Source organism: Amphibalanus amphitrite, unplaced genomic scaffold (assembly GCF_019059575.1).
Source record: "Amphibalanus amphitrite isolate SeventyFive unplaced genomic scaffold, NRLGWU_Aamphi_draft 001280F_arrow, whole genome shotgun sequence".
NCBI classification, from domain to species: domain Eukaryota; kingdom Metazoa; phylum Arthropoda; class Thecostraca; order Balanomorpha; family Balanidae; genus Amphibalanus; species Amphibalanus amphitrite.
This window is the reverse complement of record NW_024882773.1, coordinates 82160-109733: the sequence shown is the minus strand read 5'-3', so window position 1 is coordinate 109733 and position 27574 is coordinate 82160. Positions and strand designations below refer to the sequence as shown.

At 49.5% G+C, this 27574-nt stretch overlaps 2 protein-coding genes and 1 long non-coding RNA gene across 9 annotated transcripts in view; 1 reads left to right on the top strand and 2 right to left on the bottom strand.

The window, feature by feature from the left end:
• The window catches only part of LOC122371805 (NFU1 iron-sulfur cluster scaffold homolog, mitochondrial-like), a 33544-nt gene that overhangs the window by 5850 nt on the left and 120 nt on the right, over nt 1-27574 (bottom strand). For 2 of the 7 annotated variants that reach the window (XM_043348505.1, XM_043348506.1), the window contains exons 1-3: nt 25386-27468; nt 24981-25100; nt 1071-1209 (exon numbers count right to left, since the gene is read on the bottom strand). In XM_043348505.1, coding sequence (XP_043204440.1) covers nt 1071-1209; nt 24981-25100; nt 25386-25462 — 336 coding nt within the window. In that variant the 5' untranslated portion in view covers nt 25463-27468. The other 5 variants (XM_043348507.1, XM_043348504.1, XM_043348509.1 and 2 more) reach the window with 5 other exon arrangements.
• Nucleotides 1963-4052, top strand: LOC122371809. Its single transcript, XR_006254785.1, has 2 exons — nt 1963-2082; nt 3357-4052. It is a non-coding gene; the product is annotated as an uncharacterized LOC122371809 (long non-coding RNA).
• LOC122371808 (tyrosine-protein kinase Abl-like) lies at nt 4819-24592 on the bottom strand. The gene is made up of 2 exons (XM_043348514.1): nt 24468-24592; nt 4819-6492 (listed from the first exon to the last, which is right to left on the bottom strand). Exons 1-2 carry the CDS (start codon nt 24524-24526, stop codon nt 5895-5897), a joined length of 657 nt encoding a protein of 218 aa, XP_043204449.1. The 5' UTR covers nt 24527-24592; the 3' UTR covers nt 4819-5894.

The following is a 27574-nucleotide window of genomic DNA, read 5'->3' as shown; positions in this document are numbered from 1 at the left end:
CTGTGACGTCATCTTTGACCTGACCTGAAAATGACCTTAGTAAAAATTGTAGATCTTGGCCGTGCATATCCGATGCCGTTTACCGCTTGTCGCTATCTTGCTTCGTTCTCGAGATCTCAGGGGGGGGGGCGGTAATCCGCCCCCCCCCCGTCGGTGCGAAGTTGGCGCAGACCCCCGTCGGTGCGCGGGTTAACATTCCAGGTGAGACAAGGTAACATTACAGGTGTAGTTTCGAGATGAGACAGCCAAATGTATAGCTTATTTGCTTATTTGTTTATTTTGTTTAATGAAAAAAATCCACGGGCATGGGCAGTGGGCACCCAATAACGGATTCAGTCACAAACATAAAACTTATACAAATGCAAATATAGTTAAAAACAAGACTGTAAACATACACTAATCACTACGCATTGTTGAGTTGAGACAGCCCTGGCTCGCAAATACCGGTTTGGATGCTCACCGCATCGAGAGATGCCTTAAGTCGGAAATATTTAATTGTTAAGTCTGCAGCACTCAAATTCAGAAGGGCTAATGCATTTGAATGCCCCCTCTGACTTTGTGACGTCACCGCAGATCTAGCGATTTTTCAATATTTTACTAAAACCTTGGGAAAATTGACAATTGTTGCTGTGGTAGTACGTACTGCCTTGCGCGCAACATTTGTCGCACTTCTAAGACACCTATGATTGCTTCCAAATGACGTTATAGGAACAGCGGAGGCAAAAAATAAACAAGAAATAAAAGTCTAATTTCTCAAAAACCGGTAATATTTTTTGTGTGAAATTTGGTTGATGTTTATTTGATTTCCGGTCTTTCTCAACCACGGTACATCACTTTTGTGCCAATTCATTAACTTCCTTGAAGGTGGGAGGGTACCTTTAACTCGACTCCGGAGTTTGAATCGGTAAGATTTTGGCGACTCCGACTACGGCTCAGGGCAGGACTGACGACTCTGACCGACCGACTCCGACTCAGACTCCGCAGTCCTGCAGCATGCTATTCCCACATTCCCACAGCCCGCAAATATCGCTCCTCGGACCGACCAGTCTGCCCCCCCTCCCCCAGCGTACCGTTCTTCCCGGAAGGAATTTGAGGCTGTTGGGGTTCGGCGTCTCCTGCGTCTGGATGAACATGGTGCGAGCCGGCAGCAGTGCCGGGGCGCACACCCTCGGGACCAGTAGAGCGGCCGGAGTACGCAGAGACGACACACTGAGGGACAGAAAGGGAGCTTTTTTCACCAATCCCATTACTCTAACACATCCAATGGGGTGAGCAAGGAGGCAACCAAACCAGAGCTTCCTCAACTTTGTATGAAGTGTGCCAACTTTATTTAATTAATGAGCACCAAAGTAATTAAGAGCTGAGGTTAGCAGCAGAGTTACAAAACAGTTATATAATCTTCCAGACATTAGTGATATCCCCATGGCCCATAGCCTGCTTCCTTTCCAAAATTCAAATCCTTACAGTGCAGAGTCCCTTCCCTTAGTCCCCCCGGGCAACACTGCAGTAGGTAGGTCACTTGGCCACTTGGCCTATAGGTCCTGTTCTCACCAAGTTGCTTTGCGGTGACATTCAGGACTCTCAAGGTTTTGGCATGACATACATTAGGTGTGTCCAGTGACAGTCAAGTCGTGCCTTGAATATTGAGAGCGTTTCACTTTCGGCAGACACAACTTCAGCAGGTACAGCGTTCCAGTCATTGACGATACGGACGCTGAAGCCGCTTCGTCAAGTGAGTGTCACAGCTTAATACAAAACATAACTTAAAGGGACTATCCCACCTTCAAAAAAGTCCCGTTTAGGATTCGGAAATGTTACTCAGGGTATTGTGACGAATTCTGCAAGTTATTACGCATTTTCACACTATACTTTTTAAGATATTTCGACTTTTATATTTCATCGTGACGTCATTTAGATCGGATCTGTGACGTCATGAAGGATTTACTTCATGCCAATGAGGGGGGAAATTTGGCAGCAAATGTATTTGCTTTCAAATATGACGCGGCTCATACAATAACAAAAGTGTCTCTGATTTGGCATTTTGTAGTTGGCAATATGATACCTTACTGATGCCTAGTCAATGTAAGTTTGTTGGACTTCCTGCACATATAATTCAGATACTAACACCACAATTCACATAGGAAAGGAGCATATTTTCACCATTACTTTTAACATGTTTGTGTCAATTTTAGATAGGTACAAAGTGAACAAGTCTGAAATCTGGATGAAAATAACAAACAATCTTTCCTGAACTAACCTTACCTACTTTCCTAAAATGTTTGTAATACTAACCTAAAGCCTCCATGCCAGATGCCTATTCAACCTACAAACCTTTCAACCAGCGTACTACATAACACCTCACAAGCTATTCCATTCCGAACTTATTGATTAGGATCTTTATTCTTTGGTATGCTTTTACTCATTTCATCTTAGCTTGCTATCATGCAGGTATCTAAAGAAATGTTTTGTTTTTCCTTCTTAGCTGTTGAAATTTCTTAAAAGCCAACAAGACACACCATGCAGTAAGCACATGACAGAGGTCTCTGTCACTGCATGAGGAAACTCGCAATGCTGCTTGCAGGCTGTTGACAGAAAGTGATCAGTAAGTTATGACTTTTGCATACTACTATAATTTTTTTTTGTATACAAGGAGTTTGTCAGAGATTGAACATGTCTCAGCATCATATTTGAATACTGATAATTATATACACGAGCATTGGCCCATCAATTGAAACTTGAAAGGTAGATAAGTGCGTAGCAAAATGGGTTCATGAAGAGTAAATTGCCTATATAAAACATGCAATGTTCACTATATAACATACTGCATAAAAAACGTAGCCTGCTCCATAAAAATGTAGTCTGTTGACTGTTCCATGTCATTTTTGCGCCTATGGTCAAAGCCGCTTCTTCAATTTGCTTCTTCATTCAGTGCGGGGATGCAGCCAAGGGGGTGTCCACGGCCCACGGGTGTCATGGTCTCCCCCTGAAGGTGAAAAATAAAATAAAATAAAAAATTAAAATAAATTAAAACAGCTGCACCACACCCCCAAAAATAGTGGGCCAAATCCGAGGAGTTTTCCTTTTGAAGGGGGTACGACAATAGGCCCCGACCTGTGGCCCCTCCCTCAGCAAAATCTTGCCTATGGTCCAATAATTTGTGTCTATGCTATATTTCTCTGACTATTCTATACAGGAGCTATGCAATCCTGTTTTATTTCTAGGTTCATGCAATTCTGAGGTGAAACATTTTCCTGGCGTGGTGGCACTTTGTCAGTGTGGGGTGAGGTAGGTGTGGCTGTGATGTGGCTGACCCTGTCGGGTACCACTCCCCCTGACCCGCCCGCGCGTCCCGTCAGGTTGCCGTGTGGTGCGGCGCTCCGCCAGCTGCTGCGCCGGGGTTAGCGGCGCTCAGCAGCTATCAGCTGACACGGCGCGCCGTGCTCGATCGCCGCGGCGCATGTGCCGCTGCGCGACGCGCCGGGCGCCGACGGCCGTCGTCTGGCAGCAACAGCGCTGCCAGTGACTCGCTCTGCTGCTGCAGAAACTGGACAAGGATCGTAGAATCGTGGCGTTCCATCCGTAAAAGTCGATCCCAGGCGGCCTAGTCGGAGAACAGGCCTAGTCGCCGGGCTGTCAGCCACCGAATAGCAACTGGCGCATCGCAACTCGGAGCTGGCCGCCCCGCCGAGGCTGAGCACACCACACCCTGGAGGACCTGCGCGCGCGCCTCTCCGAGCTGGAGCAGGAGAGCGGGAGACGCGCGGCTGACCTGCGCCTGGAGCAGGGGCGCACGCGGCTGGTCGAACAGGCGCGCAGGTGCAGCGGCGACTCGAGAAACAGGCTGAGTGTGAGGTGTCCTCCAGTCAGCAGGCCGCCGCTCAGATGTAGATTCTCAGGCTCACTGCCAGACTGTGGGGCGGCGCGCGCCACGCCACTTCAGCACGAGCCTGTGATCTTGTAAACTGTGAACACTGCCAGTTCGGAATTAAAAGAGTAAAATCAGTGAACGTTCACTTCGGCTTCATCGACGAGAGCAGCCATCCATGCGCGGCGCGCGCCGCCCCCGGCCGCCGCCGCCGTCGCGGCTGCTGTGCGGCAACACGTTTTGTTGCCGGTTCAAGTGTGCTGAGATCTTCGTCTGTCTCAGCAATGTGTATGATGGGGCGGCCCGCGACCCGGCGGTGTTTTTCGCGACGCTGCCGGCCTTGCAGAACGGTGTGCGACCTGCGGTGCCGGTGGCTGATTGCGGCCCGGCGGCCGGCCGTCCGGGACCCGCGCGCTCACCACGTCCTGTCCTGCTGTGATCAAACTGTGAACTCGGCGCGACACGACTGGCGAGCGCCGAGTGTGTGTTTATGTGAGTATGTATATGTGTGTGGGAGAGGGGCGGCGGCAGTGGCCTGCCGCGCCACGCCGCCCGGGGAGTGTCCGCCGCGTATTTTGTGTGCTGTAGCCGTCCCTCGGTCCTCGCTCGATGTGCCGGCCGCCAGTGACGCTGCCTGCAGGACTGACGGGCGACGGCGGCCGGCTGGTATTCAGCTGTGCCCGGGTCGTTGGCGTCTGCCACCAACCGAGAACGGACCTGTGAACCGTGGCCAATTGCCGCAGACGCTGCCCTCTTAATGAATGTTGCTCGCCGTCGTGGACTCCACGAATCCCATGACATTGTCGTTCCCTTCACCAGCTAGGAGAGATACCGCAAACGTGTTGTTCGTTTCATTGAGCTGCGCACCATTGAGTGCGCCGAGACTGACGTTATTTATCTGAATATTAATATATCCCTAAAATTATATGCCACTTTCAGTGAAAGCATACAAGTTCAAGTTCAAGTTCATTTATTCACGTTAATCCGCCTTCGCGGCTTTTCATCAACGCATGTCAATTAGCATAAAAACAAGTAGGCATGGGTAAAATACAGGCACACGATCATTCGTACACATCGTTAGAACAGTTGGTATGTAGGTTGTGGGTATCATGAGATCACGATGACTGTTTGTGTAGCATATGAGTTAAGGCGTAACAGGCTGTGGCGGCGGCCTGTTACGCCCTGTGTTTTGCGCATCCGCAAAACACAGGGTACGCATGAAAACTCATTCGATTGCTGTATATAAGAAACGAGACAGAGACGGGAAGGAATGTCACACCCGGGTGGCCGCAGGCGGCGCGCACACACTGGTTCCACTAAATCGTAGAAGAGCCACCGTCAACGCAATAAAATGGATATTAGATATCACAAAAACAAACGGCGCGGGCAGCTCGTGGCGGCGCAGTCGTCGGTCTCTCATCGCTGCACCACATTGAACATGTCGCGCACTGTGTTGGCTAGTTTGAATAAGAGCCGCTGGGCGTCGCTGCTGTTGCGCGCCCGCCGGCCGAGAGCAGAGTGCCGGCGTGCGTCTCCAGGCGCCGCTGCAGGGCGCGGAACCGGAGCCAGCCGGTGGACGGCACCTGGCCAGCGTGCGCGCCGCACGCCGTCAGCAGCAGGCCCAGCTTGTCCGACAGCCGCATGCACGCCACGCTGGAGGCGGACGATGTCTCCAGCGCGCCCTGGCTGCGCTCCACGGCCGCGGCCAGATCGCGCACGGCCTCCGCCGAGCTGCCGGCGCCGGCCGAGCGGCTGCAGCCGATCGGCGGCGCGCTGGTCGGGTGCGGCGGCGGTTTGAGAGTCCCGCTTGGCAGATGTGAAGCAGCGGCGGTAGAGGCTGCGGCGACGGCCGTGCGTGCGCGGACTGGGCACCGGGTGGCCGGCGGTATCACGGGACCGCCGCTCGACAACTGGTCCCTCAGGCCCGGCGGCGTCGGCGGGAACGTCGGGTCGACGATAAAGTCGGCCTCGATGTCGTCAGGAGGCGGCAGTTCCATCGGCGGCGGGGGAAACCCCAGCTCGGCAGGTTTTAGTTTCTGGCGCGACGACGGCCGGCGCCGGTCGGTCGCCGACTCCGCGCCGGCCCCGTCCCCGCCGCGCCGGCAAACACTAGCGGACTGAGCCGCGACAGCCGCGGTCTCTGAAACTCACTGTTGGACGAGTTGGACCGCACCATGGCTGAGGGCTTCTTGGCGGCGGCGGCGGAGGCCGGCGGCCGCACGCCCTCTGCTTCCGTGTGACTGCGCAGGGCGCGGGCCTCGCCTGCCGCTCCCGCGGCCGCCTCGCCACCCTCCGCACTGCCGCGCAAACCGCTCTCCCGCAGCGAGTCCAGGAAGGCGCCGATGTGCGCGCCTTTGGGCAGCGTACCGTACCGCATGAAGGACTCGTTGACGTGGTGCTCCTCCAGCGGCGCCACCTGCCGTTCGTCCTGCTCGTCGTCGGGGACGCCTGCTCGGGTCATCAGCAGCGGCCGGTACCTTCGGCAGCGGCTCCTCTGCAGGGGCCTCCTCCAGCTCGGAGTTTTGACAGCTAGGAGCGCTGTGAGCTCGCTTTGCGCGGCGGCTGCGCCGGCGACGCCCTCCGAGTCCTCGGCCACCTCCTCCGTGTACGAGCTGTCCCGCAACGAGCTGTGGCGTGAACAGGGGGCGGGGACGGGGAACGGTCAGAGCTGGGGCGTGCACAGGAGGGGTTTGGACACGGTCAGAGCTGGGGTATATGCGGGAGGGCGGGGGGCGTGGACTATCGCAACTGCGCCAATCGAAAATGCGACCGAGTCATATCCATACCCTTGAAACAAAAAGTTATAGAATTGTGACGTTACACTCAAAACACGACAAAGTATATCTCTACTCTAGTCTCTATGCTTTAACCCTCGCCTGCACATGCCATTTTCCCATCCTAGAACGCACATTGGGGGGTGGGGGTGGTTGCCACCCCCCCCCCCGCGCCATTTCGTTCCTGTTGGAGATAGAGCTTCGCGGTAAGGACCAAAACGATTTTTTGGGAAGAGACGAATCCAATGATACTCAGTTTTACCTTCTCAGGTCAGTCATTGACCTTCCAGGTCAGGTCAAACTAAAAAATGTTGCTTTTTGGGGCCACCGTTGGAATATCACGTGCTGTGCCCATCATATACTGATCGTTTGTGGTGCCAAGCCAGCTAAAACAGCTCTTTGTCACACTATCCGACTAGATTTTTACTGGTTGTGGCCATTTCAGGTCAAGTTAGGTCAAGGTCAATGATATGTGTTTGTCTGTGTGTGTCTGTGTGTATACTGATGTGTGCACAGAATGGTTTGTGTGTCCCTATTACATGGCATCATAAACTGAGCTTTTACCAAAAAATGCAGCAAAAAACTTCATTAAAAGTTAACAGCTAGCCTAAAATGCAATGCTTTTAGATGACCAAGGTTGACATTGACCTTGACCCTGACATCTATACAACATCGAAAATCATGATAGATGAAAGGTAAGTCCAGCAAAAAAAAAAAATGAAATCAAGGTGTCAAAAGCTCACAAGAGCCATAGCCGACGATGTCCGTGAAGTTAGCGTCAGCAACAGCAACGAATACAGCGTCGGATTCAGAATCGCTTCAAAAACTGCCATCAGGTCAATTGGGGGACGGGGAACACGAATATGACATTTATTTTGCCCTAGCTCCCTTCCCTCATCCCTTAATCGTCCCTTAAAGGACGGGGCGCGTCAAAAGTGCCCCAAGGCTTCGTCTGATCGCCAAAATAATGGTCGCAATCGATTCCTCGGGTCAATATCTAACCTCAGTCGAAGGTTCCAGACCTGTGGCCCCCATCCCTCATCCCTTAATCGTCCCTTAAAGGACGGGGCGCGTCAAAAATGCCCCAAGGCTTCGTCTGATCGCCAAAATAATGGTCGCAATCGATTCCTCGGGTCAATATCTAACCTCAGTCGAAGGTTCCAGACCTGTGGCTCCTATCCCTCATCCCTTAATCGTCCCTTAAAGGACGGGGCGCGTCAAAAGTGCCGTAAGGCTTCGTCTGATCGCCAAAATAATGGTCGCAATCGATTCCTCGGGTCAATATCTAACCTCAGTCGAAGGTTGCAGACCTGTGGCCCCTATCCCTAATCCCTTAATCGTCCCTTAAAGGACGGGGCGCGCCAAAAGTGCCCCAAGGCTTCGTCTGATCGCCAAAATAATGGTCGCAATCGATTCCTCGGGTCAATATCTAACCTCAGTCGAAGGTTCCAGACCTGTGGCTCCTATCCCTCATCCCTTAATCGTCCCTTAGAGGACGGGGCGCGTCAAAAGTGCCCCAAGGCTTCGTCTGATCGCCAAAATAATGGTCGCAATCGATTCCTCGGGTCAATATCTAACCTCAGTCGAAGGTTCCAGACCTGTGGCTCCTATCCCTCATCCCTTAATCGTCCCTTAAAGGACGGGGCGCGTCAAAAGTGCCCCAAGGCTTCGTCTGATCGCCAAAATAATGGTCGCAATCGATTCCTCGGGTCAATATCTAACCTCAGTCGAAGGTTCCAGACCTGTGGCCCCTATCCCTAATCCCTTAATCGTCCCTTAAAGGACGGGGCGCGTCAAAAGTGCCCCAAGGCTTCGTCTGATCGCCAAAATAATGGTCGCAATCGATTCCTCGGGTCAATATCTAACCTCAGTCGAAGGTTCCAGACCTGTGGCTCCTATCCCTCATCCCTTAATCGTCCCTTAAAGGACGGGGCGCGTCAAAAGTGCCCCAAGGCTTCGTCTGATCGCCAAAATAATGGTCGCAATCGATTCCTCGGGTCAATATCTAACCTCAGTCGAAGGTTCCAGACCTGTGGCCCCTATCCCTAATCCCTTAATCGTCCCTTAAAGGACGGGGCGCGTCAAAAGTGCCCCAAGGCTTCGTCTGATCGCCAAAATAATGGTCGCAATCGATTCCTCGGGTCAATATCTAACCTCAGTCGAAGGTTCCAGACCTGTGGCTCCTATCCCTCACCCCTTAATCGTCCCTTAGAGGACGGGGCGCGTCAAAAGTGCCCCAAGGCTTCGTCTGATCGCCAAAATAATGGTCGCAATCGATTCCTCGGGTCAATATCTAACCTCAGTCGAAGGTTCCAGACCTGTGGCTCCTATCCCTCATCCCTTAATCGTCCCTTAAAGGACAGGGCGCGTCAAAAGTGCCCCAAGGCTTCGTCTGATCGCCAAAATAATGGTCGCAATCGATTCCTCGGGTCAAAATCTAACCTCAGTCGAAGGTTCCAGACCTGTGGCTCCTATCCCTCATCCCTTAACCGTCCCTTAAAGGGACCCTCCCACCTTCAAAAAAGTTAATGAATTGGCATAAAAGTGATGTAGCGTGAATCACAAAGAGCGAAAATGAACATCTACCAAATTTTACCGGAAAATATTCACCCGTTTTCGAGATATAAGACTTTTATTTTTGTTTACTTTTTGGGAAATCCGCTGTTTCTATGACGTCACATAAAGGTTTTCTTTACGTCGGTATTTGGAAGCAATAATTTGGTATCAAAGTGCGACAAATATTGCGCGAATGATGCGTTTATCTTATCAAGGTCAATATATGATGGCCAATAAAGGATTCCAGGACAATTCTTATGGCATTTCTTCGTATCGCAATTCTTCGTCTGCAAATCTTCGTCAGGGCATTTATTCGTACCTATCGCATTACTTTGTCTCGCACCAGAGTATATGAAAATCGGCTCGCATTTCTTCTTCAACGCAAATATATGCAAGAGTAAGCATTGAGGGACAAATAAATGCACCGACGAAGATTTGTAGACGAAGAAATGCGGACGAAAAATTGTGCTACGAAGAAATGTCATGCGAGGATTCGTTCGGGTACCATGACATTTATGTGATTTCAAAGTCAAGATTCACAGCTGATCTGCTAAATCAAGCCAAGAATCCAAACTATCAAAAAACTATAAATATTTGTTTGTCTGTCACAGAGGTCTCAAGCAATATAAGGTTGACATATGTTGAATCAAAAATTTACTGCCACAACTCACATCTCCTGCCTTAGTTTATCATTGTTGTTTTAACTTGCTTTCAAGAGAAACAGAAGCCAGTATCTGATATCACTTCAGATGATTGTTTCAAGATCTGAGTTCAAATGGAAATAAAAGCAAGATCAAGATGAAACAGGGATTATTGCTGTTAAAGTAGTTTGGCCATGATACAACAAGCACATAAATCATTAGCCAAATCAAATACTGGTTGGTTTGTCAAGATGTTTGTTGTCTGTCGTCTGTCGAGCTGCTATGAACACTGAACGCTCTCACTCTTACTTTAAAGAGAGTAGTTTAAGTTGAATGGTAGTGAGCTGTAATTAGACAAAGCAGCTATTCAGTGCTCACATCAAGCCAGGCTAGGAAATGGCATCAACTGTGGTGGGAGGAAGCAGGTTCGGCAGCCCTATGTTGTAAACTTCTGTTATGTCTTGTGTTTGATCAACTGATGTTTTCTGCTCTGTTTTGTGCAGTGATAGTAGCAGGTAACTGCATGCTTGTCAAATTATGTGAATAAACGAATTCATAACATTGCATTTTTCTCTCCATGCAAGGAACAAGTAAGATGTTGTAGAAAATGTAATAGAGGGCTGCATTGCTGATTTTGCACTTTATCAGAGCTTTATTTAGAATTGCTTTCCTGAAAGCTACACACAGGCCACAGTGCTGAAATTCACAATGTCATAGCTTTTGGCAGAAAAAAGAAAAGACTTACTTAGGTAAAATTGGCTGAAAGTATGGCAGAGCAGGTCTTGATGCGTATGCCCATCCGTGTGCTTGCCGAAGCCGAACTGACTGCAACACATTTAACTCTGACCCACCATGGTGGCTGGCATATCCTGAACTTTCACCACTCTAAACAAGAGAACTTTCAGCCCTCGGCATTGTATTAAAACACTGTACAAAACACTCAAAATTTGTTTCAGTGCCATCCACGGACAACATCAGTCGCCATTCACCAGGCCAGTAAAAACAGAATAGATAATAGCTTCAAACCCATGTAGTCAGAGTTACTAGGTCTGCACCTCAAAACAAAATCCAGGTGACATTCACCACGCCAGTAAAAAACAGGTACTTAGGTAACGTAACAGCTTCAAATCTGGTAACATGTTGGTCGGACTTTACACTACCATATTTACATGGAATAATATGATACCAAACAATAGTGCAACCATTCTGGACAACAAAAGTGTATGATAAAATTAATTTAGAATACTCTGGCTGGCAGCATGATTTACGAGCACAGGCAGGTGTTACCTACCAGCCTTCTCAATGCTCGTAAAACCAACATTGTAGTTTTGATTTTACCTTACATGATAACACACTTGGCTGCAATGGCACATTTAATTTAATACTGTGAAAAGACCAGTTATAACCACTTCACAAGCACAATTGCACCTCATGCCGACATCCTTTTCCAAAGACAGTCAGCAGCGTCTTTCGTCAAAACGAATATAAATCCCCTTTCAACTGTAAACATCAAAAATATTTCTTCATGGTGTGACTGTGATCTCCATATGGAAACCTTGCAGGAAAAGAATTAATGTCAATTGTCAGCTCTTCAAATTTCTTTGGACTTTAACTTGCAGTACCATATCCAGTTTGCTTTGATATTTTGTTTTTTATTCCATGTTGAAGTTGAACACCAAGCTCCAGATATAGCAGGCAGCTTGATCATCTTCGGCCTTGGTATAATATCAGTCCAAGTTCCAGTGGTGGGTATCTTCTAATATTCAAATTAAAATGAAAAGCAATAGGCTTTCTCAGCGCCGACGACGGATTTCACGTTGATAAAAAAGGGAGCTCAAGGTCGGCAAAACTCGGGTTCAAGGAATGGCGGGCGTTGAAATGACTGCTGACGTCATCAAAAAACCGCTAATGGTTAAGAGATAGGGACTAAGCTGGTCCCACCCTGCAAGTAAAGGGAAGAAATTTCTTGAACACCATAAAGCTGCGGGGGTTGCGACCAGGATAAATGGTGGTTTCTGAGCCTGGCCGCAAACTTGGCTATCTCAACTCAAAACTAATGTTAAGGTGGGATGGTCCCTTTAAAGGACGGGGCGCGTCCAAAGTGCCCCAAGGCTTCGTCTGATCGCCAAAATAACCGTCGCAATCGATTCCTCGGGTCAATATCTAACCTCAGTCGAAGGTTCCAGACCTGTGGCTCCTATCCCTCATCCCTTAATCGTCCCTTAAAGGACGGGGCGCGTCAAAAGTGCCCCAAGGCTTCGTCTGATCGCCAAAATAATGATCGCAATCGATTCCTCGGGTCAATATCTAACCTCAGTCGAAGGTTGCAGACCTGTGGCTCCTATCCCTCATCCCTTAATCGTCCCTTAAAGGACGGGGCGCGTCAAAAGTGCCCCAAGGCTTCGTCTGATCGCCAAAATAATGGTCGCAATCGATTCCTCGGGTCAATATCTAACCTCAGTGGAAGGTTCTAGACCTCTGGCTCCTATCCCTCATCCCATAATCGTCCCTTAAAGGACGGGGCGCGTCAAAAGTGCCCCAAGGCTTCGTCTGATCGCCAAAATAATGGTCGCAATCGATTCCTCGGGTCAATATCTAACCTCAGTCGAAGGTTCCAGACCTGTGGCTCCTATCCCTCATCCCTTAATCGTCCCTTAAAGGACGGGGCGCGTCAAAAGTGCCCCAAGGCTTCGTCTGATCGCCAAAATAATGGTTGCAATCGATTCCTCGGGTCAATATCTAACCTCAGTCGAAGGTTCCAGACCTGTGGCTCCTATCCCTCATCCCTTAATCGTCCCTTAAAGGACGGGGCGCGTCAAAAGTGCCCAAAAGCTTCGTCTGATCGCCAAAATAATGGTCGCAATCGATTCCTCGGGTCAATATCTAACCTCAGTCGAAGGTTCCAGACCTGTGGCTCCTATCCCTCATCCCTTAATCGTCCCTTAAAGGACGGGGCGCGTCAAAAGTGCCCCAAGGCTTCGTCTGATCGCCAAAATAATGGTCGCAATCGATTTCTCGGGTCAATATCTAACCTCAGTCGAAGGTTCCAGACCTGTGGCTCTTATCCCTCATCCCTTAATCGTCCCTTTAAGGACGGGGCGCGTCAAAAGTGCCCCAAGGCTTCGTCTGACCGTCAAAATAATGGTCGCAATCGATTCCTCGGGTCAATATCTAACCTCAGTCGAAGGTTCCAGACCTGTGGCTCCTATCCCTCATCCCTTAATCGTCCCTTAAAGGACGGGGCGCGTCAAAAGTGCCCCAAGGCTTCGTCTGATCGCCAAAATAATGGTCGCAATCGATTCCTCGGGTCAATATCTAACCTCAGTCGAAGGTTGCAGACCTGTGGCTCCTATCCCTCATCCCTTAATCGTCCCTTAAAGGATGGGGCGCGTCAAAAGTGCCCCAAGGCTTCGTCTAATCGCCAAAATAATGGTCGCAATCGATTCCTCGGGTCAGTATCTAACCTCAGTCGAAGGTTCCAGACCTGTGGCTCCTATCCCTCATCCCTTAATCGTCCCTTAAAGGACGGGGCGCGTCAAAAAAGCCCTAAGGCTAAGTCTAATCGCCAAAATAATGGTCGCAGTCGATTCCTCGGTCTAAAATAATGACCTCGGTCAAAATAATGGTCGCGCCCCGTCCTTTAAGGGACGATTAAGGGATGAGGGATAGGAGCCACAGGTCTGGAACCTTCGACTGAGGTTAGATATTGACCCGAGGAATCGATTGCGACCATTATTTTGGCAATCAGACGAAGCCTTGGGGTACTTTTCACGCGCCCCGTCCTTTAAGGGACGATTAAGGGATGAGGGATAGGAGCCACAGGTCTGGAACCTTCGACTGAGGTTAGATATTGACCCGAGGAATCGATTGCGACCATTATTTTGGCGATCAGGCGAAGCCTTGGGGCACTTTTGACGCGCCCCGTCCTTTAAGGGACGATTAAGGGATGAGGGATAGGAGCCACAGGTCTGGAACCTTCGACTGAGGTTAGATATTGACCCGAGGAATCGATTGCGACCATTATTTTGGCGATCAGACGAAGCCTTGGGGCACTTTTGACGCGCCCCGTCCTTTAAGGGACGATTAAGGGATGAGGGATAGGAGCCACAGGTCTGGAACCTTCGACTGAGGTTAGATATTGACCCGAGGAATCGGTTGCTACCATTATTTTGGCGATCAGACGAAGCCTTGGGGCACTTTTGACGCGCCCCGTCCTTTAAGGGACGACTAAGGGATGAGGGATAGGAGCCACAGGTCTGGAACCTTCGACTGAGGTTAGATATTGACCCGAGGAATCGATTGCGACCATTATTTTGGCGATCAGACAAAGCCTTGGGGCACTTTTGACGCGCCCCGTCCTTTAAGGGACGATTAAGGGATGAGGGATAGGAGCCACAGGTCTGGAACCTTCGACTGAGGTTAGATATTGACCCGAGGAATCGATTGCGACCATTATTTTGGCGATCAGACGAAGCCTTTGGGCACTTTTGACGCGCCCCGTCCTTTAAGGGACGATTAAGGGATGAGGGATAGGAGCCACAGGTTTGGAACCTTCGATTGAGGTTAAATATTGACCCGAGGAATCGATTGCGACCATTATTTTGGCGATCAGACGAAGCCTTGGGGCACTTTTGACGCGCCCCGTCTTTAAGGGACGATTAAGGGATGAGGGATAGGAGCCACAGGTCTGGAACCTTCGACTGAGGTTAGATATTGACCCGAGGAATCGATTGCGACCATTATTTTGGCGATCAGACGAAGCCTTGGGGCACTTTTGACGCGCCCCGTCCTTTAAGGGACGATTAAGGGATGAGGGATAGGAGCCACAGGTCTCGAACCTTCGACTGAGGTTAGATATTGACCCGAGGAATCGATTGCGACCATTATTTTGGCGATCAGACGAAGCCTTGGGGCACTTTTGACGCGCCCCGTCCTTTAAGTGACGATTAAGGGATGAGGGATAGGAGCCACAGGTCTGGAACCTTCGACTGAGGTTAGATATTGACCCGAGGAATCGATTGCGACCATTATTTTGGCGATCAGACGAAGCCTTGGGGCACTTTTGACGCGCCCCGTCCTTTAAGGGACGATTAAGGGATGAGGGATAGGAGCCACAGGTCTGGAACCTTCGACTGAGGTTAGATATTGACCCAAGGAATCGATTGCGACCATTATTTTGGCAATCAGACGAAGCCTTGGGGCACTTTTGACGCGCCCCGTCCTTTAAGGGACGATTAAGGGATGAGGGATAGGAGCCACAGGTCTGGAACCTTCGACTGAGGTTAGATATTGACCCGAGGAATCGATTGCGACCATTATTTTGGCGATCAGACGAAGCCTTGGGGCACTTTTGACGCGCCCCGTCCTTTAAGGGACGATTAAGGGATGAGGGATAGGAGCCACAGGTCTGGAACCTTCGATTGAGGTTAGATATTGACCCAAGGAATCGATTGCGACCATTATTTTGGCGATCAGACAAAGCCTTGGGGCACTTTTGACGCGCCCCGTCCTTTAAGGGACGATTAAGGGATGAGGGATAGGAGCCACAGGTCTGGAACCTTTGACTGAGGTTAGATATTGACCCGAGGAATCGATTGCGACCATTATTTTGGCGATCAGACGAAGCCTTTGGGCACTTTTGACGCGCCCCGTCCTTTAAGGGACGATTAAGGGATGAGGGATAGGAGCCACAGGTCTGGAACCTTCGATAGAGGTTAGATATTGACCCGAGAAGTCGATTGCGACCATTATTTTGGCGATCAGACGAAGCCTTGGGGCACTTTTGACGCGCCCCGTCCTTTAAGGGACGATTAAGGGATGAGGGATAGGAGCCACAGGTCTGGAACCTTCGACTGAGGTTAGATATTGACCCGAGGAATCGATTGCGACCATTATTTTGGCGATCAGACGAAGCCTTGGGGCACTTTTGACGCGCCCCGTCCTTTAAGGGACGATTAAGGGATGAGGGATAGGAGCCACAGGTCTGGAACCTTCGACTGAGGTTAGATATTGACCCGAGGAATCGATTGCGACCATTATTTTGGCGATCAGACGAAGCCTTGGGGCACTTTTGACGCGCCCCGTCCTTTAAGGGACGATTAAGGGATGAGGGATAGGAGCCACAGGTCTGGAACCTTCGACTGAGGTTAGATATTGACCCGAGGAATCGATCGCGACCATTATTTTGGCGATCAGACGAAGCCTTGGGGCACTTTTGACGCGCCCCGTCTTTAAGGGACGATTAAGGGATGAGGGATAGGAGCCACAGGTCTCGAACCTTCGACTGAGGTTAGATATTGACCCGAGGAATCGATTGCGACCATTATTTTGGCGATCAGACGAAGCCTTGGGGCACTTTTGACGCGCCCCGTCCTTTAAGGGACGATTAAGGGATGAGGGATAGGAGCCACAGGTCTGGAACCTTCGACTGAGGTTAGATATTGACCCGAGGAATCGATTGCGACCATTATTTTGGCAATCAGACGAAGCCTTGGGGCACTTTTGACGCGCCCCGTCCTTTAAGGGACGATTAAGGGATGAGGGATAGGAGCCACAGGTCTGGAACCTTCGACTGAGGTTAGATATTGACCCGAGGAATCGATTGCGACCATTATTTTGGCGATCAGACGAAGCCTTGGGGCACTTTTGACGCGCCCCGTCCTTTAAGGGACGATTAAGGGATGAGGGATAGGAGCCACAGGTCTGGAACCTTCGACTGAGGTTAGATATTGACCCGAGGAATCGATTGCGACCATTATTTTGGCGATCAGACGAAGCCTTGGGGCACTTTTGACGCGCCCCGTCCTTTAAGGGACGATTAAGGGATGAGGGATAGGAGCCACAGGTCTGGAACCTTCGACTGAGGTTAGATATTGACCCGAGGAATCGGTTGCTACCATTATTTTGGCGATCAGACGAAGCCTTGGGGCACTTTTGACGCGCCCCGTCCTTTAAGGGACGACTTAGGGATGAGGGATAGGAGCCACAGGTCTGGAACCTTCGACTGAGGTTAGATATTGACCCGAGGAATCGATTGCGACCATTATTTTGGCGATCAGACGAAGCCTTGGGGCACTTTTGACGCGCCCCGTCCTTTAAGGGACGATTAAGGGATGAGGGATAGGAGCCACAGGTCAGGAACCTTCGACTGAGGTTAGATATTGACCCGAGGAATCGATTGCGACCATTATTTTGGCGATCAGACGAAGCCTTGGGGCACTTTTGACGCGCCCCGTCCTTTAAGGGACGATTAAGGGATGAGGGATAGGAGCCACAGGTCTGGAACCTTCGACTGAGGTTAGATATTGACCCGAGGAATCGATTGCGACCATTATTTTGGCGATCAGACGAAGCCTTGGGGCACTTTTGACGCGCCCCGTCCTTTAAGGGACGATTAAGGGATGAGGGATAGGAGCCACAGGTCTGGAACTTTCGACTGAGGTTAGATATTGACCCGAGGAATCGGTTGCGACCATTATTTTGGCGATCAGACGAAGCCTTGGGGCACTTTTGACGCGCCCCGTCCTTTAAGGGACGATTAAGGGATGAGGGATAGGAGCCACAGGTCTGAAACCTTCGACTGAGGTTAGATATTGACCCGAGGAATCGATTGCGACCATTATTTGTGCAATCAGACAAAGCCTTGGGGCACTTTTGACGCGCCCCGTCCTTTAAGGGACGATTAAGGGATGAGGGATAGGAGCCACAGGTCTGGAACCTTCGACTGAGGTTAGATATTGACCCGAGGAATCGATTGAGACCATTATTTTGGCGATCAGACGAAGCCTTGGGGCACTTTTGACGCGCCCCGTCCTTTAAGGGACGATTAAGGGATGAGGGATAGGAGCCACAGGTCTGGAACCTTCGACTGAGGTTAGATATTGACCCGAGGAATCGATTGCGACCATTATTTTGGCGATCAGACGAAGCCTTGGGGCACTTTTGACGCGCCCCGTCCTTTAAGGGACGATTAAGGGATGAGGGATAGGAGCCACAGGTCTGGAACCTTCGACTGAGGTTAGATATTGACCCGAGGAATCGGTTGCTACCATTATTTTGGCGATCAGACGAAGCCTTGGGGCACTTTTGACGCGCCCCGTCCTTTAAGGGACGACTTAGGGATGAGGGATAGGAGCCACAGGTCTGGAACCTTCGACTGAGGTTAGATATTGACCCGAGGAATCGATTGCGACCATTATTTTGGCGATCAGACGAAGCCTTGGGGCACTTTTGACGCGCCCCGTCCTTTAAGGGACGATTAAGGGATGAGGGATAGGAGCCACAGGTCAGGAACCTTCGACTGAGGTTAGATATTGACCCGAGGAATCGATTGCGACCATTATTTTGGCGATCAGACGAAGCCTTGGGGCACTTTTGACGCGCCCCGTCCTTTAAGGGACGATTAAGGGATGAGGGATAGGAGCCACAGGTCTGGAACCTTCGACTGAGGTTAGATATTGACCCGAGGAATCGATTGCGACCATTATTTTGGCGATCAGACGAAGCCTTGGGGCACTTTTGACGCGCCCCGTCCTTTAAGGGACGATTAAGGGATGAGGGATAGGAGCCACAGGTCTGGAACCTTCGACTGAGGTTAGATATTGACCCGAGGAATCGATCGCGACCATTATTTTGGCGATCAGACGAAGCCTTGGGGCACTTTTGACGCGCCCCGTCTTTAAGGGACGATTAAGGGATGAGGGATAGGAGCCACAGGTCTGGAACCTTCGACTGAGGTTAGATATTGACCCGAGGAATCGATTGCGACCATTATTTTGGCGATCAGACGAAGCCTTGGGGCACTTTTGACGCGCCCCGTCCTTTAAGGGACGATTAAGGGATGAGGGATAGGAGCCACAGGTCTGGAACCTTCGACTGAGGTTAGATATTGACCCGAGGAATCGATTGCGACCATTATTTTGGCAATCAGACGAAGCCTTGGGGCACTTTTGACGCGCCCCGTCCTTTAAGGGACGATTAAGGGATGAGGGATAGGAGCCACAGGTCTGGAACCTTCGACTGAGGTTAGATATTGACCCGAGGAATCGATTGCGACCATTTTGGCGATCAGACGAAGCCTTGGGGCACTTTTGACGCGCCCCGTCCTTTAAGGGACGATTAAGGGATGAGGGATAGGAGCCACAGGTCTGGAACCTTCGACTGAGGTTAGATATTGACCCGAGGAATCGATTGCGACCATTATTTTGGCGATCAGACGAAGCCTTGGGGCACTTTTGACGCGCCCCGTCCTTTAAGGGACGATTAAGGGATGAGGGATAGGAGCCACAGGTCTGGAACCTTCGACTGAGGTTAGATATTGACCCGAGGAATCGGTTGCTACCATTATTTTGGCGATCAGACGAAGCCTTGGGGCACTTTTGACGCGCCCCGTCCTTTAAGGGACGACTTAGGGATGAGGGATAGGAGCCACAGGTCTGGAACCTTCGACTGAGGTTAGATATTGACCCGAGGAATCGATTGCGACCATTATTTTGGCGATCAGACGAAGCCTTGGGGCACTTTTGACGCGCCCCGTCCTTTAAGGGACGATTAAGGGATGAGGGATAGGAGCCACAGGTCTGGAACCTTCGACTGAGGTTAGATATTGACCCGAGGAATCGATTGCGACCATTATTTTGGCGATCAGACGAAGCCTTGGGGCACTTTTGACGCGCCCCGTCCTTTAAGGGACGATTAAGGGATGAGGGATAGGAGCCACAGGTCTGGAACCTTCGACTGAGGTTAGATATTGACCCGAGGAATCGATCGCGACCATTATTTTGGCGATCAGACGAAGCCTTGGGGCACTTTTGACGCGCCCCGTCTTTAAGGGACGATTAAGGGATGAGGGATAGGAGCCACAGGTCTGGAACCTTCGACTGAGGTTAGATATTGACCCGAGGAATCGATTGCGACCATTATTTTGGCGATCAGACGAAGCCTTGGGGCACTTTTGACGCGCCCCGTCCTTTAAGGGACGATTAAGGGATGAGGGATAGGAGCCACAGGTCTGGAACCTTCGACTGAGGTTAGATATTGACCCGAGGAATCGATTGCGACCATTATTTTGGCGATCAGACGAAGCCTTGGGGCACTTTTGACGCGCCCCGTCCTTTAAGGGACGATTAAGGGATGAGGGATAGGAGCCACAGGTCTGGAACCTTCGACTGAGGTTAGATATTGACCCGAGGAATCGATTGCGACCATTATTTTGGCGATCAGACGAAGCCTTGGGGCACTTTTGACGCGCCCCGTCCTTTAAGGGACGATTAAGGGATGAGGGATAGGAGCCACAGGTCTGGAACTTTCGACTGAGGTTAGATATTGACCCGAGAAATCGGTTGCGACCATTATTTTGGCGATCAGACGAAGCCTTGGGGCACTTTTGACGCGCCCCGTCCTTTAAGGGACGACTTAGGGATGAGGGATAGGAGCCACAGGTCTGGAACCTTCGACTGAGGTTAGATATTGACCCGAGGAATCGATTGCGACCATTATTTTGGCGATCAGACGAAGCCTTGGGGCACTTTTGACGCGCCCCGTCCTTTAAGGGACGATTAAGGGATGAGGGATAGGAGCCACAGGTCTGGAACCTTCGACTGAGGTTAGATATTGACCCGAGGAATCGATTGCGACCATTATTTTGGCGATCAGACGAAGCCTTGGGGCACTTTTGACGCGCCCCGTCCTTTAAGGGACGATTAAGGGATGAGGGATAGGAGCCACAGGTCTGGAACCTTCGACTGAGGTTAGATATTGACCCGAGGAATCGGTTGCTACCATTATTTTGGCGATCAGACGAAGCCTTGGGGCACTTTTGACGCGCCCCGTCCTTTAAGGGACGACTTAGGGATGAGGGATAGGAGCCACAGGTCTGGAACCTTCGACTGAGGTTAGATATTGACCCGAGGAATCGATTGCGACCATTATTTTGGCGATCAGACGAAGCCTTGGGGCACTTTTGACGCGCCCCGTCCTTTAAGGGACGATTAAGGGATGAGGGATAGGAGCCACAGGTCAGGAACCTTCGACTGAGGTTAGATATTGACCCGAGGAATCGATTGCGACCATTATTTTGGCGATCAGACGAAGCCTTGGGGCACTTTTGACGCGCCCCGTCCTTTAAGGGACGATTAAGGGATGAGGGATAGGAGCCACAGGTCTGGAACCTTCGACTGAGGTTAGATATTGACCCGAGGAATCGATTGCGACCATTATTTTGGCGATCAGACGAAGCCTTGGGGCACTTTTGACGCGCCCCGTCCTTTAAGGGACGATTAAGGGATGAGGGATAGGAGCCACAGGTCTGGAACCTTCGACTGAGGTTAGATATTGACCCGAGGAATCGATCGCGACCATTATTTTGGCGATCAGACGAAGCCTTGGGGCACTTTTGACGCGCCCCGTCTTTAAGGGACGATTAAGGGATGAGGGATAGGAGCCACAGGTCTGGAACCTTCGACTGAGGTTAGATATTGACCCGAGGAATCGATTGCGACCATTATTTTGGCGATCAGACGAAGCCTTGGGGCACTTTTGACGCGCCCCGTCCTTTAAGGGACGATTAAGGGATGAGGGATAGGAGCCACAGGTCTGGAACCTTCGACTGAGGTTAGGTATTGACCCGAGGAATCGATTGCGACCATTATTTTGGCGATCAGACGAAGCCTTGGGGCACTTTTGACGCGCCCCGTCCTTTAAGGGACGATTAAGGGATGAGGGATAGGAGCCACAGGTCTGGAACCTTCGACTGAGGTTAGATATTGACCCGAGGAATCGATTGCGACCATTATTTTGGCGATCAGACGAAGCCTTGGGGCACTTTTGACGCGCCCCGTCCTTTAAGGGACGATTAAGGGATGAGGGATAGGAGCCACAGGTCTGGAACTTTCGACTGAGGTTAGATATTGACCCGAGAAATCGGTTGCGACCATTATTTTGGCGATCAGACGAAGCCTTGGGGCACTTTTGACGCGCCCCGTCCTTTAAGGGACGATTAAGGGATGAGGGATAGGAGCCACAGGTCTGGAACCTTCGACTGAGGTTAGATATTGACCCGAGGAATCGATTGCGACCATTATTTTGGCAATCAGACGAAGCCTTGGGGCACTTTTGACGCGCCCCGTCCTTTAAGGGACGATTAAGGGATGAGGGATAGGAGCCACAGGTCTGGAACCTTCGACTGAGGTTAGATATTGACCCGAGGAATCGATTGAGACCATTATTTTGGCGATCAGACGAAGCCTTGGGGCACTTGACGCGCCCCGTCCTTTAAGGGACGATTAAGGGATGAGGGATAGGAGCCACAGGTCTGGAACCTTCGACTGAGGTTAGATATTGACCCGAGGAATCGATTGCGACCATTATTTTGGCGATCAGACGAAGCCTTGGGGCACTTTTGACGCGCCCCGTCCTTTAAGGGACGATTAAGGGATGAGGGATAGGAGCCACAGGTCTGGAACTTTCGACTGAGGTTAGATATTGACCCGAGGAATCGGTTGCGACCATTATTTTGGCGATCAGACGAAGCCTTGGGGCACTTTTGACGCGCCCCGTCCTTTAAGGGACGATTAAGGGATGAGGGATAGGAGCCACAGGTCTGAAACCTTCGACTGAGGTTAGATATTGACCCGAGGAATCGATTGCGACCATTATTTTGGCAATCAGACGAAGCCTTGGGGCACTTTTGACGCGCCCCGTCCTTTAAGGGACGATTAAGGGATGAGGGATAGGAGCCACAGGTCTGGAACCTTCGACTGAGGTTAGATATTGACCCGAGGAATCGATTGAGACCATTATTTTGGCGATCAGACGAAGCCTTGGGGCACTTTTGACGCGCCCCGTCCTTTAAGGGACGATTAAGGGATGAGGGATAGGAGCCACAGGTCTGGAACCTTCGACTGAGGTTAGATATTGACCCGAGGAATCGATTGCGACCATTATTTTGGCGATCAGACGAAGCCTTGGGGCACTTTTGACGCGCCCCGTCCTTTAAGGGACGATTAAGGGATGAAGGAAGGGAGCTAGGGCAAAATAAATGTCATATTCGTGTTCCCCGTCCCCCAATTGACCTGATGGCAGTTTTTGAAGCGATTCTGAATCCGACGCTGTATTCGTTGCTGTTGCTGACGCTAACTTCACGGACATTAGCCGACGCAAGATATTGGGTAACTATTGGTCATTTGGGTCATGACATGACCTGAAGAACAATGTAATATCTCCGAAACCAAAAACCACAAAAACTTGAAATTGTCATTGGACGCTGAGAAAGGATTGAGACGCAGCTATACTGATGCGAAAAATCAAGCATCTAGCTTTAAAAATGTTGAGTGCAGAGCAGAAAATACTAACTGGGGGGGGGGGGGGGACGGGTGGCCCCCCGTGCAGGCAAGGGATAAAGAATAAAGTCCAAAATTACAACAGCATCATCATACATCTGCGATCTCCACCTTACAACTGACTGAAGTATCATTGAAGTCGACCACCAATTTCTCTGACCTGCAATTCAACTTCCTTTATTAAAATAATAAACTCTTTTCAAACTTCAGGTTTGTTTTTGTGGGGAAACGTCTCCTTTTCTTCCCACAAAGTTATCCCCAAAATTGGTGACAATTATAATTCAGCTTTCTTCACTTATAACTTATAAATATCAAAAGCAGTCATTTAGATTAAATTAATTTCATCCATTAGGTTTCTTACCTCTGCATGAAAAATTTACAATTAGAAATGCAAAATATTCCTTTTCGTTGGTTGGTTGGTTGGTTGGTTGTGGGATAAGCACCAAATCATATGGGGAGTGGGACAAAGGTGCTAATTGGAACTCTCACCCTGTTCTGATGGTTATTATATGGGAAAAGCTCCCCTAGCTGAGCTGAATTGGGCAGAAACTGAGCTGAGCTGAATTGAGCAGAAACTGAGCTGAGCTGAGCTGAACGGAAACCGAGCTGAGCTGAGCTGAAACTGAGCTGAGCCGAGTGCAGCTGGTTTGAGCGGAACGTGAGCTGAAGTGAGCTGAGCTGCGTTTAACTGTTCACACTGAAATGGCATACAAAGTAAACCTCCCCCCTTGTGCATCCTAATGGATCACACCACAAGTTTCTTTAAGAGCATCCTTGATTTTCAGTTTAAACAACCCGCGGTTAACTGAAAATCAAGGATGCTCTCAAAGAAACTTGTGGTGTGGTCCATTAGGATGTAAAAGGGGGGAGGTGCACTTTGTATGCCATTTCCTTGTCTGCAAACTTCTTGGGTACATTTCTTTGTCTGACCTTCACAAGGCCTAGCTGACAAAGACTTGTGCACCGGACACCATGATTTGTGAAGGTGAAAAAATGCAGCAAAACAAATATGCAGACAAAATGGAGAGAAATATGCTAAAAATATTTGATTTTACAATAATACATTGTAAGCACAAATATTTGTGGCATATCGTTCTTGAACCTTGCATAAAAAGGGAGAGGCGAAGAACGAGATGAAATGCCCTCCAAGTATTTGTGTGGATACCAAAACCAAAGACAATTATCACCATATTGTTACCTTGCATGAATAAAATAATAAAAATGGCATTACCAGTGCCTCGAAATTTGACAAAACTGGCACCTCCTGAGGCAAAAGCAGTCTATTAAAACTTACCTGAAAACTGTACCCTGAGTATTATATATTTCGCAAATGACACAGCAAAGCCGAGGCATGACCAATTGAAACAAAATAAGTAGATCACTTATACTTCTAACTCATCATTATCCCACAACCAGAAAAAAAAAACTCATTTCGAGACGCATACTCTACTCACCGTGGCATACTCCAGCTCCGTGCGCCGACAACGCCAGCTTATTGGTAAATCAAGTGGTACTTGAATTAAATACGTGACAGGCGCTCAAAATGCAAATGACGTCATCAGATTGCCGTTAATGGTTAAGAGATTGGGCCTTGTACAAGGCCCATTTTCAAATGAAGGGAACGAATTTCTTCAACACCACGAGGCCGCGGGGGTTGCAACCTAGATAGATAGTGGTTTCTGAACCTCGCCGCAAACTTGGCTATCTCAACTCAAATCTAATGTAAAGGTGGGACAGTCCCTTTAATACAAAACCAAGACTGGCACATCATTTGGCAAATAAGCTCCTCACTCCGTTCCGCCCGTACCTGACTCTACCTGGCAGGAGAGTGTGAGCCCTCCTGGTCCAGGAAGCAGCCGCCCCAGCAGCTGTGGGCACCAGCCTCCTGCTGCAGGCTCGGCACACTGGCAGCAGCATCTCACAGAACCTGTGAACAATGGGATGAGAGAAATCAGAAAAGTCAAACTAGGTACTGGCCAGAGGCCACAGATGAGACTGAGGTCAATGTAGATGGTTTGCAAATATGAGCGAGTCGCTTATTTGTAAAACTGTCCAATGTCTCAATGATGTTATGTTGCGTCAGACCCTTCCCTGTGGTGGTTTGAATAAAGTGGCTGACTGCAGGAAGAGAAACTACCTTCACAGAAGTGCGAATATCAGACCTTTTTCTCTGAAGGCCTTTATAAATATAATTTCAGCACTGTCCACTTACCTGGTTGGGTTCCTTTTTGCGTCCGGGGAGGAAAATGGTGGAGAAAGTGAGAGAGGAAGGTACAAGGAACCCTGCATTTAAGAGACGCGCCAGTCAGTAGGAAGTTTGTGCTGTAGATTATACATGTACAAACTGACTGGAGAAGTGAGTCTCCTTCACAGATTTACAGGAAGTAATTACTTAATGCACAAAAGTTCAGCATGGAGAAATGTTTGGAACTGTCCTAGTTCTTAGTGTAGGTAGAGCTTTCACATTGGGTAAGAGTACAACGCATCATTGATATCGCGATCTAACATAGATTTAAACGTGTTGACATCGTGAGCACACACAGTTTGAGCGGGGAGGGCATTCCATACAGAAATACATCTTTGAGAGAACGAGCGCTTCCTAATGTCAGTGTTTATGGCAGAGGGAAATATTTTGTGGCAATGGCCTCGTGTACGATTCTGAGGCGGCTGTGGAAATAAATCAGCCGGAGATATACAAGATTTTCCGTTAAAGATTTTCCAGTACTGTAGAAGATCTGCACGCAGTAGCCTTCCTTGGACGGAATAGAGACGTAGGGATCGTAGACGTTCACCATAGCTCATGGTCTCCAAGCCACAAATACGCTTAGTCCATCGGCGCTGCACTCTTTCTAATAGCCTCAAATCCTGAATAAAACCAGAGTTCCAGACAGGAGAGGCATATTCAAGCACTGGTCGTATGTGAGTGGTGAGCAGGAACACCATGAACTTTGGAGATCGACACACAGTGGATTTAAGGAAGCTATAGGCCAAAGCGCCAGCTTTATGAGTAGCCATACGGATATGGTCGTGGAATTTCAAGCCAGAATCAACCAGTACACCAAGGTCGGAGGCAGAGTGGACATGAGGAATAGGTTTGCCATCTAGGGTATATGTGGGGCGGACTACATTAGTAAAGGACCTCGAGAAACGGAGGATTGAGCACTTCTTTACATTCATAAACAAGCCCCAAGAAGCAGCAGTAGAGTGAAGTCGATCAATATCTCGCTGGATTACTTCGGAAGTGGCCAGGGATGGGAGGGACCTATCGGGATAATCTACACATGCGTATAACTTCAGGTCGTCGGCAAAGATTTTATAGTTACAGGACAAGTTATATCCAATACTGTTAATATAGATTAAAAAAAGGAGGGGTCCCAGGACTGTCCCCTGGGGGACGCCACTGAGAACTTCTCTGGCACGACTATGGTGACCATCAATACAAACACTCATCGATCGGTTAGATAGGAACGAGAAAATGACCTGCAAGATACTGCCCTGGACACCTAAGCACTCAAGCTTGGAGAGGAGGAGACTGTGTACTACAACATCGAAAGCTTTACTAAAATCAAATAAGATTACGTCTACAACACGCCCTTCATCTACATGCTTAGAAACGCTGTCATAGACTAGTAGAAGCTGGTCAGAAGTGGATCTCATGGCTCGAAAACCAAACTGATGCGGAGAGAGGATCATGTGGGATTCAAGGTAATCAGTTAGGTGTTGGCAGAGGAGTCGCTCAAAGGTCTTGCAGCAAACGGAGGTGAGGCTAATCGGGCGGTAGTTTAGAGGATCGTACCTTGCGCCCTTCTTAAATATAGGGATAACCATGGATGACTTCCAGTCACTGGGTAGCTGACCTTCGTGGATGGCACGAGAAAATATCAAATGAAGGGGATACGCTAGTTGCGGGGCACAACTCTTCAGCAGTAATGGGTTGATATCATCAGGTCCCATAGCGGAATTACCATCAAGTGATTTCAGTACCTTAAGAACATGCTCCACTGGGAAAGTGATATTATCAATGATTCCCTCAAAATGTTGATGCGGAGAAGGGTTCCTCGGACAGTCTTTGGTAAAAACAGACGAGAATGAGGAGGCAAACGCCTCAACCATTTCTCTTCGGGAGAATCGGTAAGGCGACCAGAGCTGAGCAAAATAGGACCGACCGCAGGAGGTCCGACTTTTTTATTCCGGATGTACGAATGGAGGAGCTTTGGGTACTCGATTCTCGATTCTCTGCCCAATTATAAATCTATCGAAACTTTCTCCGGGTTTTTCCGCCGGATCTATTGTTTTCTGCGTTTCTCGATTTTCTCCAAACAAATATCCAAAGACAGATACTATTCAAAATTATCAATCAAGGGTAGTCGAAGCTCTCAGAACAGGCAAATGTAGGATTTG

Bases quoted from the DNA above. Each gene is read 5' to 3' on its own strand.
- LOC122371808 (XM_043348514.1), bottom strand. From the start codon at position 24,526: ATGCCTCGGCTTTGCTGTGTCATTTGCGAAATATATAATACTCAGGGT. The intron at 6,493-24,467 runs GTAAGTTTTAAT...TTCACGCCACAG, and splicing joins ACTCAGGGTACAGTTTTCAG to CTCGTTGCGGGACAGCTCGT.